At 47.8% G+C, this 13,932-nt stretch overlaps 1 protein-coding gene across 1 annotated transcript in view; it reads right to left on the reverse strand.

Moving 5' to 3' along the window:
* LOC132585827 (24-hydroxycholesterol 7-alpha-hydroxylase) overlaps window positions 1-13,700 on the reverse strand; it is a 37,751-nt gene extending 24,051 nt beyond the window's left edge. The window contains exons 1-2 of the mRNA XM_060257707.1: window positions 13,518-13,700; window positions 4,445-4,580 (exon numbers count right to left, since the gene is read on the reverse strand). Coding sequence (XP_060113690.1) covers window positions 4,445-4,580; window positions 13,518-13,700 — 319 coding nt within the window. The remainder of the gene's footprint in view (window positions 1-4,444; window positions 4,581-13,517) is intronic.
* Between the last annotated feature and the right edge of the window lie 232 nt (window positions 13,701-13,932).

A 13,932-nucleotide genomic window follows, 5' to 3' on the forward strand; every position in this document is an offset into this window, starting at 1 on the left:
CACCCCTGATGTCACCATTGTCTCACATAGGGCTTTTTGTAGAAAAAGCCCTGCAGGGCCTCATTTGCATATTAGGCCACACACCCCTGATGTCACCATTGTCTCACATAGGGCTTTTTGTAGAAAAAGCCCAGCAGGGCCTCATTTGCATAATAGGCCACACACCCCTGATGTCACCATTGTCTCACATAGGGCTTTTTGTAGAAAAAGCCCAGCAGGGCCTCATTTGCATATTAGGCCACACCCCCTGATGTCACCATTGTCTCACATAGGGCTTTTTGTAGAAAAAGCTCAGCAGGGCCTCATTTGCATATTAGACCACACCCCTGACACCAAGCCATCCGGAACTGTGTTCCTGTGCGTTCCTGCTCAAAAAAACCCCACTCTGCTCCTTTCCCTTCCTCTCCTCACAACAGACACCCTGTGAGCAATGTTCCCTCTAAGCTGAATTATTGTGAGCTATTCACAGTTTTTTAGCCTCCAGCTCACACATTTTTGTCTTAGCTCAGGAAAAATGGCCCGAGAGCGAGCTAATTCATGCAGTAGCTCGCAACTTTAGTGCAGTAGTAGCTCACAACTTTAATGCCAGCAGCTCACAAAGTAGAATTTTTGCTCACAAGATTCCACAGCTTAGAGGGAACATTGCCTGTAAGGCCGGTAGGGCTGAGAGAACTCTGACAGAAACTGCTCTTGAGAGAACTTGTGGCTGACCCAAGGTCGCTCCAGCAGCTGCATGTGGAGGAGTGGGGAATCAAGTCCAGTTCTCCCAGATTAGAGTTCAAACTCTTAAGCACTACACCAAGCTGGGAGGACACGGAGACAGGCAATGGCAAACCACCTCCGAATATCTCTTGCTCACAGGGTCACCATAACAGTCAGCTGTGACTTGACAGCAAAGGGGGGGGGGGAGAGAGAGAGAGAGAAGGATCCAGAGGAGTGTTAAAAAAACCATCCCCCCAGGTGCCACATGGGCTAAGAGCACTGCTGGTAAGGACTGGAGCAGAAATCCAATCCTTTCTGTCACAAGTGAAAAGGCAGGTGCAATGCACATGCTAAATTGTCACAGCACCACCTAGTGACCACTATTACTTTACAGGTTGAAAAAAAAAAAGGTAAAGGTGCAAGCACCAGTCGTTTCCGACTCGGGTGACGTTGCTTTCACAACGTTTTCACAGCAGACTTTTCACGGGATGGTTTGCCATTGCCTTCCCCAGTCATCTACTAAGCTCAAATACTTTGACCACTCAATGAGAAGGGAGCATTGGAGAAGACCCTGATGCTGGGAAAGACAGAAGGCAAAAGAAGAAGGGGACGGCAAAAGAGGAGATGGCTGGACAACGTTACTGATGTAACAAACATGAATTTGAGCAGACTTCGGAGGATGGGGGAAGACAGGAGGGCCTGGCGTGACTTTGTCCATGGGGTCACAAAGAGTTGGACTCGACTGTGCGACTGAACAACAACAATCTGCTATGGAAACATTCTCAGACTCTTTATGTGTTGATACCAACCTCCCCCCCACCAATTAAAAATCTGTGCCAGAGTGCACTGAAAATTTGATCTAATCATGAGAAATCAAAGGTCAATGAGTCTTAAATAATTATCCAGGGTTGGGGTTTTTTTAGCAGGAATGCAGTTCTGGCTGGCTTGCCGTCAAGGGGTGGGTCCTGATATGCAAATGAGTCCCTGCTGGGCTCTTTCTAACCCCCCCGTGTGAAACAATGGTGATGTGAGGGGGTGTGGCCTAATAGGCAAATGAGTTCCTGCTGGGATTTTTTCTACAAAAATCCCTTTGTTATTATCAGATCAGTACCTAGGATTGCCAGTTCCGGCTTGGGGAAATTCCAGGAGATTTGGGGGTGGTTCCCGGGAAGGAAGTTCAGCAGGGGTGTGATGCCACATCCTGTGATGGCACGTCCAGAACAAAAGCCAGTTCCTTAAGTTTCCCCTTCCTTTGAGGTCACTTCCTCCCACCAGAATTCAATTTGTAAACGTCAGTTTCCTACCTCATTATCAGTTTTCCCCACACACACCTTACATCACTTGTTCAGGACTCTTTTCATAACAGGACCTCCTTTGCATATTAGGCCACACCCTCCTCATGTAGCCAATCCTCCCGAAGCTTACAGGGCTCTTAGCACAGGGCCTACTGTAAGCTCTTGGAGGACTGGCTACATCAGGGGTGTGTGGCCTAATATGCAAAGGAGGTCCTGCTACAAAAAAAGCCATGCTTGTAGATATGTTAAGTCCGAGAGCATCCACCTTCTGTAGCCACTCTGGGACTTCAGTTTCTCCATAGACTCTTTGGTCTACCATAGAATTTGTACTCTGAAGCTGCCATTTCCAAGGGACCTGATCTCTAGCTGGAAGATCAGTTTTAGCTCCAGGGGAACTCCAGGCCACACCACAAGGTCACCAACCTTACCTGTGCCTTGCTGTCTTCCCAAGGAAGCCCTGGTAGTGTATTCGTCGGGGTCTGTCCTCCTCAAAGTGTTGCTACACTCCAGGTGCTCAAATACAGTATGATGGGAAACAAAGTGTGATGGTTGAAACCAGGGTTTTTCTTTGTAGCAGGAACTCCTTTGCACATTAGGCCACACACCCCTGATGTAGCCAATCCTCCAAGAGCTTACAGGACTCTCAGTACAGGGCCAGTTTGGTGTAGTGGTGAAGTGTGTGAACTCTTATCCGGGAGAACTGGGTTTGATTCCCCACTCCTCCACTTGCAGCTGCCGGAATTGCCTTAGGTCAGCCATAGCTCTGGCAGAGGTTGTCCTTGAAAGGGCAGCTGCTGTGAGAGTCCTCTCAGCCCCACCCACCTCACAGGGTGTCTGTTGTGGGGGAGGAAGATAAAGGAGATTGAGAGCTGCTCTGAGACTCTGAGATTTGGAGTGGAGGGTGAGATATAAATCCAATATCTTCTTCTACTGTAAGCTCCAGGAGGACTGGCTACAACAGGGGTGTGTGGCCTAATATGCAAAGGAGTTCCTGCCACAAAAAAAAAAGCCCTGGTTGAAAAACAAAGGAAAAAACACTGTGTGGACAGGCACAATAAAAACTTATTAAACAGTTTTTTTTTTTTATTAAAACCAATTCTTTTCTATTTCTATAACAAATATCCAATTTTAACAAGGCAAATCTTGGATCGCAGGCAATCATACAGGACAAAACTGCTTCAATATCTCAAAGCACAATGATTGCACCTGGCTGGCATGGTTTAATATTGAACTTTGACTGTGTTGTTGGCCGATGTGACACATTTCAAGTCTTACTGATTGTGCTGGCTGCAAATTGTATAGAGAGAGTCGTGTTTCGTTACATGTGATTCGTTCAACATCGTCAATTATTGTGCTTTGAGGCACTGTATGATCATCTATGGTTCAAGATTCGCCTTGTTAAAACTGGATGTTTGTTACGGAAATATAAAAGAATCGGTTTTAAGAAAAATTTGATGGTTTAATAAGTGCGTATTGTATCTGTTGTTAAAGCCTGTCCACAAAGTTTCTTTTTCCTTTGTATTTTAAACTCCAAGTTGCAGATGGAAATCTCCCGATATTACAACCAATCTCCAAATGATAGGGATCAATTCCCCCTGGAGAAAATGGCTGCTTTGAAAGGAGGACTCTATGGCATTATACCCCACTGAAGTCCCTCCTCCCCTCCCCAAACCATGCCCTCCTCAGGCTCCATCCCCAAAATCTCCAGGGATTTCCAACCCGGAGCTGGCAACCCGACCTCTGCCTCACTGTCACTGTGAGATTGGTGAGGCTGTGAAGCGGAAACGAGTCCAACTCCAAGCTTATCCAGCAAGGTTCAAGACCAAGCAAGGGTTTAAAAGCAGGACCGATTTCCCGCTCACCTTATGCCGCTCTTACGTTCCTCTTCTCAGTGGGGCTTCCTTCCGATTTCACACTATCTGCCCCAGGTTACGAGTAACATTGGCGTTTTCACGCAGCAAACAGAAACCTCTAAAAACCAGACTGATTTCCCACTCGCCATACACCAATTTCACGTTCCTCTTCTCAGCGAGGTTTCCTTCCGATTTCACACTATTTGCCCCAGGGCTGCAAGTAACATTGGCATTTTCACGCAGCAAACAGAAACTGGTTTTTAGAGGTTTGCTGCCTGCAGCGCGAAAACACCGTTACTTGCAGTCCCTTGGCAGATATTGTGAAATTGGAAGGAAGCCCCACTGAGAAGAGGAAAGTGAAAGCAGCGTAAGGTGAGTGGGAAATCGGCCCCGGTTTCTGTTTGCCATGTGAAAATGCCGATGTTACTTGCAGCCCCGGGGCAGATAGTGTGAAATCGGAAGGAAGCCCCTCTGAGAAGAGGAACGTGAGAGCGGCGTAAGGTGAGTGGGAAATCGGTGCAGGTCTTCACAGCCCAAATGGATAGACTGTAGCACGCAAAGTTTTCCCACTGAAACCCAGCGTTCTTTGCTTACCTGCATGCTCAACAGACTGTTGCACGGCTTGCTCAAAGTCTGCATCTTTAGACGTGCAAAATACTTGGCATCCTTCTTCCTCTGTAACAAATGTGTATCGTTTCCCCAGCATATACACCGTGAATACCGGTCCATACTGCAATGCAGAGAGATTTTTTAAAAAAGTAAATAGCTTATTATTACCAGACCTCAGATACAGCAGGAGCTCACAGGAGCACAGCTCCTGAACCTTTCTGAGGGTTCCCCCTCTTCCTCCCCACCTACCTTGTCCATTGAATAGTAGGTGCAGCTGCATAACAATTCCTGGATTAGGAGAGCAGGCAGCCAGCCAGCCACCAGGGGCTTTGCCACACCCCCAGCAGCCCTCATTAACCCCTGGAGAAGCCCACGCCACCCTTTCTCCACTTATGTGATTTTGGGCAGCAGGTGGCTTGCTGGCCTTTTGACTGGGGGGTGGCCAAGGAGAGCACCAGGTGAGCGAGGCCTGGTTGACTGGCTGGATCTCTAGCCAGCCCAAGCAGGCCTCGCTTGCCCAGGGCTCTCCTTTCTTGCATTGAGTTGCTTTTGGCTGGTGGGGGGTGGTGGCATATGTTAATGAGTTATGCTAATGAGCTCCACCACCTCTTTTTCTACAAAATGACCCCTGATTATAACCATGTCTTAATGCAAATGGCCCGTTCCAGAGACTGCCCCCTTATTCAGAATCCAGCTTCCTTAGGAAGGTCCAGAGACCATAAGGTTGTTTCAGGTCCAGCAATAAACTCTCTGAACCTTCTTACTGAAGCTGGACTATGCCAGCACTTCTAACTGCTAGCCTTAAACTACGTGTGTGGAAAATGCCGTCAAGTCACTGATTTATGTCGACCTCATTTGTTATGAGGGCCAGATCTGACATAAATACAGGCCTCATTTTGGGCAGGAGCTCACAGGAGAGGAGTTCTGGAACCCCTAAATTTTATTGTGCTCTTTCTTTCTTACCCTCCCCCCCACTCCACCAAATACCTACTTCTGGACTCTATTGTTCAACCCCCCCCCCCCGTGAGAATCGTGCTGAACTCTAAGATTTGAAAACTTTCTACTATTTTTTCCCACAGAAAAAGAAAGGAAATTAACCAAAAAATCTAAAGCAGACAGATGGAAATCTTCCTCAGGCCACTGTGGCCACAGAGGAGAAAGTAATTTAAAAAGTATGAAGAGAGTAAGGTTTTATTATGACAATTATAATCCAAGAAGCATTTGAAGGGTAGGTGCTGAGCTGATATAATTTAGTCCACCTTCTGGTGATGTCAGGGGTGGGTGGCATATGCAAATGAGTTATGCAAATCAGTTGTGCTAATGAGCTCCAGCACCTCTTTTTCTACAAAATGACCTCTGCATAAATGAGACCTCATTGGGCCAGGCATGTCATGAAATGTAATGCGAGGTAGCAAAGATATAAACTCTATAAAGGACACAGACAAACACCAAGTTTTTTTTTTAAAAAAACCTTAAAACATGCTTAAAACATTGGCGTTCATTGGTCTTAAAGGTGCTTTCTTTGTATTTCTCCCATGGGAGCCAGGGAACTGGGCAAAGGAAGCTCTGCCTCTTTCCTTCCTTCCCCAGGGGACCAGGAGGAGGAGGAGCCTCAGCCAATAGAAGGAAGAGAGGCTTGGCTCGGTAGCTCTGCTGTGCGATTGAGAGAACCTGGCAAAGCAAGCTCTCCCTTTCCTCCTTCCTCCCCAAGGGAGGAGCCTCAGCCAGTGGAGAAAAGAGAGGCTTTGCTCTGTAGCTCCTGTGCAACTGAGCAAACCTGACAAAGCAAGCTGGGATGCAGAAGGAAGCAAGAGAGAGGGAGAAGGAAGCAGATGACAGCCAGTTGCTCGGGGGCCTGATAGGAACCCTCTGGGGGCTTGATTCAGCCCCCGATCCCCATGTTTGACGCCCCTGTTGACGTAAGGTTTTCAAGGCAAGAGAGACACGCAGAGGTGGTTTGCCATTGCCCGCCTCTGCAGCACAGCCCTGGTATTCCTTGCAGGTCTCCCATCCACAGACTAGCCAGGGCCAGCCCAGCTTAGCTTCTGAGATCTGACAAGATCAAGCTAGCCAGGCCCACCCAGGGCAGGGCTAACGATGGGCAAACATCTCAGGCTCAGCTCAGAATCAGTCAAGCGCTTTGTTACGTCTCCCTCTCAAATGAGGGGCATTTGGAGACAACCGATAGGATCCTCTCAAAATCCGCGCAGGCTCACGCACCGAGTTGCCTGGCTTCATGCCCACCTCTCCCGTCTCAAGCCACAAAACCTTATCTTTCTGAAAATGAGTGTGTGTTGCGGCAGGGGTCCCCAACCCCAGGTCCGTGGGCCAGTACCAGACTGTGGCCTGTTAGCAACCGGGCCGTGAGCTGTATAATTCATTATATATTGCAATGTAGTAATAATAAGACGACGACATTGGATTTATATCCTGCCCTCCACTCCAAATTTCAGAGTCTCAGAGTAGCTCACAATCTCCTTTAACTTCCTCTCCCACAACAGACACCCTGTGAGGCAGGGCTGAGAGAGCTCTGACAGAAGCTACCCTTTCAAAGACAGAGTCTCAGAGCAGCCTACAATCTCCTTCACCTTCTTCCCCCACAACAGACACCCTGCGAGGTGGGTGGGGCTGAGAAAGCTCTCCCCAGAATCTGCCCTTTCAAAGACAGGGTCTCAGAGCAGCCTACAATCTCCTTCACCTTCTTCCCCCACAACAGACACCCTGCGAGGTGGGTGGGGCTGAGAGACCTCTCCTCAGAAGCTGCCCTTTCAAGGACAACTCTGCCAAGGCCTTTCCAGCAGCTGCAAGTGGAGGAGTGGGGAATCAATCCTGGTTCTCCTAGATAAGAGTCCACACACTTAACCACCACACCAAACTAATAGAAATAAAGTGCACAATTGTATTATCCCCAAACCATCACCATCACCACCACCACCACCACCCCTCCCCCCGGTCTGTGGAAAAATTGTCTTCCGCAAAACTGGTCCCTGATGCCAAAAAGATTGGGGACTGCTGTGTTGCAGGGCATGGGGGGGAATGGCCATGGGATATGTTTCTTTAAACAGAGGGTAGGTTTCAAATGGGCCATTTCCCCCTTCATGCTTGCCAGGTGGGGCGTTCAATGGAAGTCTTCAAGGATCAAAAGGTGGAATTCACACCAGCATCCTACCTCTACCTACCCTACCTCTAGGCTTCTGCACCTCTTGCTTTGCAGAACACATAAACAGAATGGTTCAGAAAGGCAATTCCATAAAGGGAATGTAGTAAAACAGATTTATGCAGGAAAGGTACTTTTTATATAGGTTAATAAGATTTTAATTTAATTGCCAGTCAAATATTTTGGCCGTTTTCTCCCTTTCCCTTTTATAGTGCATCATTTACTGGATGTATTACACTGCCTATCCTTCGGCATTTCTCTCACTGTAAAATCTAGTTTATTGGATCGCGAAACCTGGTTTATGTGACCTATTATACTATTTTATTTCACCGTTCTTTAATTTGGCTTATACAGTTTTATTGCACAGTACAAGGGATATGTTACTCCACTTCTGTGTGGCCTTTTATAACTCTGCCATCTGCCTTGCATCTCTGCCAAAAAAAAAAGACAGGCAAGAAGAAGAAGAAGATATTGGATTTATATCCCGCCCTCCACTCCGAAGAATCTCAGAGCGGCTCACAATCTCCTTTATCTTCCTCCCCCACAACAGACACCCTGTGAGGTGGGTGGGGCTGAGAGAGCTCTCCCAGAAGCTGCCCTTTCAAGGACAACTCCCATGATAGCTACGGCTGACCCAAGGCCATTCCAGTGGCTGCAAGTGGAGGAGTAGGGAATCAAACCCAGTTTTCCCAAATAAGAGTCCGCACAGTTAATCACTACACCAAAATAAAGTGCACAACTGTATCATCCCACACCATCCCCACACACTCCGGTCCATGGAAAAATTGCCTTCCACAGAACCGGTCCCTGGTGCCAAAAAGGTTGGGGACCACTGTTTTAGGGTAAAATGATAAAAACCTTAAAAATGACACAACACATGTTTAAAAAGTAAAGTGTCTCTGGACTTCTGTCTTAAGACTAACAATCGAATAGGAGAGACTGGAATGTATTTCGCTGGTCCAGGGACAATAAATCTGTACAGCTGATCGTCCCACTTCAAAGAAGAAGATGCTGTAAAGTTTGGTGTAGTGGTTAAGTGGGAGGAGTCCTACCTGGGAGAACCGGGTTTGATTCCCTACTCCTCTACCTGCCCCTACTGGAGTGACCTTGGGTCAGTCATAACTCTGTCAGAGCTGTTCTGGAAAGGGCAGTTTCTGTCAGAGCTCTCTCAGCCCCACCAATAAGGCGTCTGCTGTGGGGAGGGGAAGGGACAGGAGATTGCAAGCCGCTCTCCTTTGGGTAGTGAAGGGCGAGATATAAATCCAATCTCTTCTTCTTCATGCTTGAAAGATGGGTGGCAGGGTCTCAATTAATTACTCTCAGCATTCCAGCAGTTAAGGATATATCAATCTCCAGTTTTGACATCTTTTCTTATCTGTTTTTGCCCCAGAATTGAACTCAAACAAATGGTAACCATATAAGCTAAGCTTATCATTCTGGTTTGAATCTGTTAAACATCCCTTGAATCTGTTAAACATCTTCATTATGCTGTATGATAAAGTTACTGTTCACCCCTCTACCTGTATGGATGGACTGGTAATTTCCAATTTTGTTTCTGTCTCTGTCTTGGTCCTAATTTGCCCTTCCTGCAAACTAATCCCACCCCACCCTTCCTCTATCTGTAATGGTTAAGGAAAGTCTATGGTTGAGGAAATTCTGTTCCGCTGTATCTGATGAAGTGTGTGCGCACACGAAAGCTAATACCATGAATAAAACTTTGTTGGTCTGAAAAGTGCCACTGGAGACAACCTTTGTTCCACATTTGAAAATGTGATTCTTTCAGAACTAAGCTGACTTTTCTAGAGTTCTTACTTCATCATCTATGCCTTTCAGAATTGCCTAAAGCTTACATGAACTTTAGTAACCTGTTTCACGGCTTGGTCAAAGAGTAATGCCATGAAGCAACTAAAAGAAGCTTTCCTAGTTGCTAAGAAACCAACAGCGGGATAGAAATGCTGGTGCTCCAATGGCACGCCTCCTCTAGACATGACCTGAATTCCACTGAAAATCAAGGACATTCAGGTTTCTGAACCTTCTCCGGGGCTTTAGAAACATTTCTTCTTTTCTATGTAAATGAGAATGCGATCCATGTGTCACTGGAACAGTGCCATGTGCATTACTGCTTTTCAATTTGGAGCCCTTTGCGAATGAATCAACATATATCAGAGTAAATTCAGAAAGTAATCCTAAACCAGGTCTCCTCGGACTCTTCAAAGGGGCCTACTCCCGATAAAGTGTCAAATCACAGCGAGGCAAAGAACAATTCCTAGAAATGGTGGCTTTGTGACCGCCGTCCGTATAACTTCCACGTAGTGGGAGAAAACACACCACAGTTACGCTGCATTCTCAGTTTGTGACATAAGCTGTTTAAAAAGGACTGGTGCAACTTAGTGCGACATATTTATATAGCATTAACTTAGAATTCTCCTGGCCGGTTATTGTTAAGTATGCCATGCTGAGTCAGGCAATGGCAAACCACCTCTGGCTGTCTCTGGACTTGAAAACCCAATAGGGCAGCGGTGTCAAACTCATTTGTCATGAGGGCCAGATCTGACATAAATGAAACCTTGTCGGGCCGGGCCATATCAGGCTGGGCCATGTGTGTATCTATTAAAGATTAAGTAGCAGAGATATAAACGTTATTAATGACACACAAAAAACACAAATATTTTTTTTTTAAAAAAAAACCCTTAAAATAAAACACGCTTAAAACATTAGCACTCATTGGTCTTAAAGGTGCCTTCTTTGTATTTCTCCCATGGGATCCAGGAAACTGGGCAAAGAAAACTCTGGCTCTTTTCTTCCTTCCCCAGGGGGCCAGGAGGGGGAGGAGTCTCAGTCGATAGAAGGAAGAGAGGCTTGGCTCAGTAGGTTTGCTGTGCAATTGAGAGACCCTGGCAAAGAAAGCTATACCACTCCTCCCTTCCTCTGCAAGGGAGGAGCCTCAGCCAATGGAGAAAATAGAGGGTTTGCTCTGTAGCTCCTCTGCGATTGAGCAAGCCTGGCAAAGCAAGCTGTGATGCAGAAGGAAGCAAGAGAGAGGGAGAAGGAAGCAGATGACAGCCAGTTGCTCGGGGGCCTGATAAGAGCCCTCTGGGTGCCTGATTTGGCCCCTGGGTTGCATGTTTGACACCCCTGCAATAGGGGTTGTCAGAAATTGGGTGTGACTTCGTGGCACTGGTCCACCATCACCGCACTTCAGCAAGAGAGAATTCCCAAAACATCCACTTTTTCAAAGCAATTTAGAGTACTGAGATACATAACACTAAATGCAAACTGAAGGTAAAGGTCATCCCCTGTGCAAGCACCAGTCATTTCCGACTCTGGGGTGATGTCGCATCACGACGTTTTCACGGCAGACTTTTTTACAGGGTGGTTTGCCATCGCCTTCCTCAGTCTAAATACAAACCAAACCGGCTGCTTATTTAGCCTCCAGTCAAAAATTGGGAACTCCATTTATTTGCTCCTAATTCAAAGTCCTCCTGCGGAGTAGAATTATACCTTATGCAGAGGGACTGGCCTTAAGGTAAGTTGCTTTGGATCTGGCTGGGTTGGAATGATCTCTAATGGAGCAGGGAGTCCCTATCTGCAGGTTTAGTGAAATTCATCAGAGGCCTTTTTGACTACTATGATGTCCAAATACCAAAAGGCACGGCAGGACAGACCACAAGTGACGCACGCTTGCTGCTTTGGTTTTGAGCACCGACATAAACGGCACATGCGATGGTACAAACATGGATGTACATAGTTGGAAGGGGACTCAAGGGTCATCTAGCCCAACCCCCTGCACAGCATAGGAAATTCACAACTACCTTCCCCCCACCCACACTCTATGCCCAGAGAAAAGCAAAACGACCTTTTCAGGATTCCTGGGCCAGTCTGGCCTGGAGGAAAATTCCTTCCTGGCCCCAAAGTGGTAATTGGCACAGGGCCGACCCTGTCACTAGGCAAACTAGGTGTTGAACTTATTTGTTATGAGGGCCGGTTCAGACAGCGGGGAGGGCGGGATAGAAGTCAAATAAATAAATAAATATTGTGCTCTTTCTTTCTTAACCCCCTACCCCCCTTGTCGGGCCAGGCCATGTGTGTTATAAAACGTAATGGAAGGTAGCAGAGATATAAACTTTATAAAGGACATAAACACAGTTAACTTAAAAAACATGCTTAAAGATTAGCGCTCTTGCAATATTTTCTCTATTTTACAGTCTCTGGTAACTGACACCTCTTGATCTGAATTATTGCATCAAAATTTGGAGACAATGTCTGCGCTGTAGCAAGCTTGAGTATGCTGTCCAGGTGTTGTTCAGATATGTATCTGTGAGTTGCAAACCTACTTTTGATTTACTGACATTCCTTACAGAAATCTCATGGTCACTGCTTTGACCCTAAGACCCAGGGGAAAACATGAAATGGCTGGGCATTGTGAGTTTTTGTACATAAGATGCTTCATGTGCTGGTCAGCCAATGGAGAAAATAAAGGCTTTGCTCTGTAGCTTGATTGAGCAAGCCTGGCAAAGCAACCTGTAAGTAAGGAAGTAAGAGAGGGAGAAGGAAGCAGTCAACAGTGAGTTGCTCGCGGGCCTGATACGATCCCTTTGAGAGCCTGATTCGGCCCACAGGCCACATGTTTGACACCCCTGGCCTAGGGCACTGGCTTTCTGAGGGCACCAAATTGAGCCCCCCCCCCGTGTGATCCAGTGACATTATCAGTGCCAGGGGGGGGGAGGCACCAGTAGTTAGCCTTGCCTAGGGGGGCAGGTAGTCTAGGGCTAGCCCTGAATCGGCAATACTTTAGGCACATAAGAAAGGGCCACGAGAGCCACGCGCTGTCTCTTCCCTTCCTGCCCTCCCTCTCATGACCTGCCAAAGGTCACAGAATGAGCATTAACCTTGATCCAGGTGGGGAGCAGCCAGGTTGGTCTGAAGCAAGAGGAGCAAGTTGGAGTCCAGCGGCGCCTTGCAGACCAACCAGTTAGCAGCTTTTGTGTGCACACGCTCTTCCTCAGATACATGGAAGTGGAAGTCAGCAGTGCATCTATCTATCATCCGTCCATCCGGGGGTCATTTTGTAGAAAAATAGGTAGTGGAGCCGATCCAGGGATTGTTATGCAGCTGCATCCTACTATTCAATGGACAAGGTAGGTAGGTGGAGAGGAAGAGGGGGAACCATTAGAAAGGCTCTAATGGCAGACGAGCTCCAGGACAACATGAGGACTGGACAGCACAAGAACCAGCCGCTCACCCCGTTTCTCCATTTGGATAGCAATCATTCCTGTTTGTTACACAAGGGATTGACAAGCCCGGACATGCAAAGCCTTACAGGCAAGAAGCAAATCGACGTTCAGCCTTATATAATTTAGTACATGTGGTGGTGGTGATGTCAGGAGTGTGTGGCATATGCAAAACGAGTTATGCAAATGAGTTGTGCTAATGAGCTCCAGCACCTCTTTTTCTACAATATGACCCCTGTTGTGTGTGCATGCGGATAGACAAAGCCAGACAGACAGGCAGAGGTCTTGAATTCAGCAGCAGCTCACAGGAGCACAGCTCCTGAACCTTTCTAATGGTTCCCCCTCTTCCTCTCCACCTACCTACCTTGTCCATTGAATAGTAGGATGCAGCTGCATAACAATCCCTGGATCGGCTCCACTACCTATTTTTCTACAAAACGATCCCTGAATGGATGGAAGATAGATAGATGCACTGCTGCTTCCATTTCCATGTATCTGAGGAAGAGCGTGTGCACACAAAAGCTGCTAACTGGTTGGTCGGCAAGGCGCCGCTGGACTCCAACTTGCTTCTCTCGCTTCAGACCAACCCCGCTGCTCCCCACCTGGATCAAGGTGCAGCAAAGCTGGCCCGCGCTCTTTTGCTCTCCCCCGTCCAGTGCCCACTCCTCACCTGGAGCCTGGCTTGCTGGATAAACGCCAGGGGGGCTTGCCCGAACCGGAGCGCCGCTCCCACCCAGGGGATCCAGCCCCCGATGCAGGGCGGCCCGTCCCGGCTCCGGAAGACGAGCCACTGGAGCCCCAGGCAGCCCAGGAGGACCGCGGCCGGGAGGGCAGCGGCCACGGCCACGTCCATCTCCCTCCACGACATCCCTTCAATAGGGTGCGTAGCTGCGCCGTTACGCACTTGGCCTTGACTTCGCAGGCAAAGCGCAGCCTCCGCCTTTGGGAGGAGCCAGAAGGCAGCGCTCTGCCAGGTTGGGATGACTCCAAAGGAGATCCGCTCTCCCGGGAAAAAAGAGCCTCTTCGAGCCGGCCGGGTTTGCATTCCGGGCTTTATTTCTTCTCCCCGTCGGAATTCAGCTCCA

Source organism: Heteronotia binoei, chromosome 1 (genome assembly GCF_032191835.1).
Source record: "Heteronotia binoei isolate CCM8104 ecotype False Entrance Well chromosome 1, APGP_CSIRO_Hbin_v1, whole genome shotgun sequence".
NCBI lineage: Eukaryota > Metazoa > Chordata > Lepidosauria > Squamata > Gekkonidae > Heteronotia > Heteronotia binoei.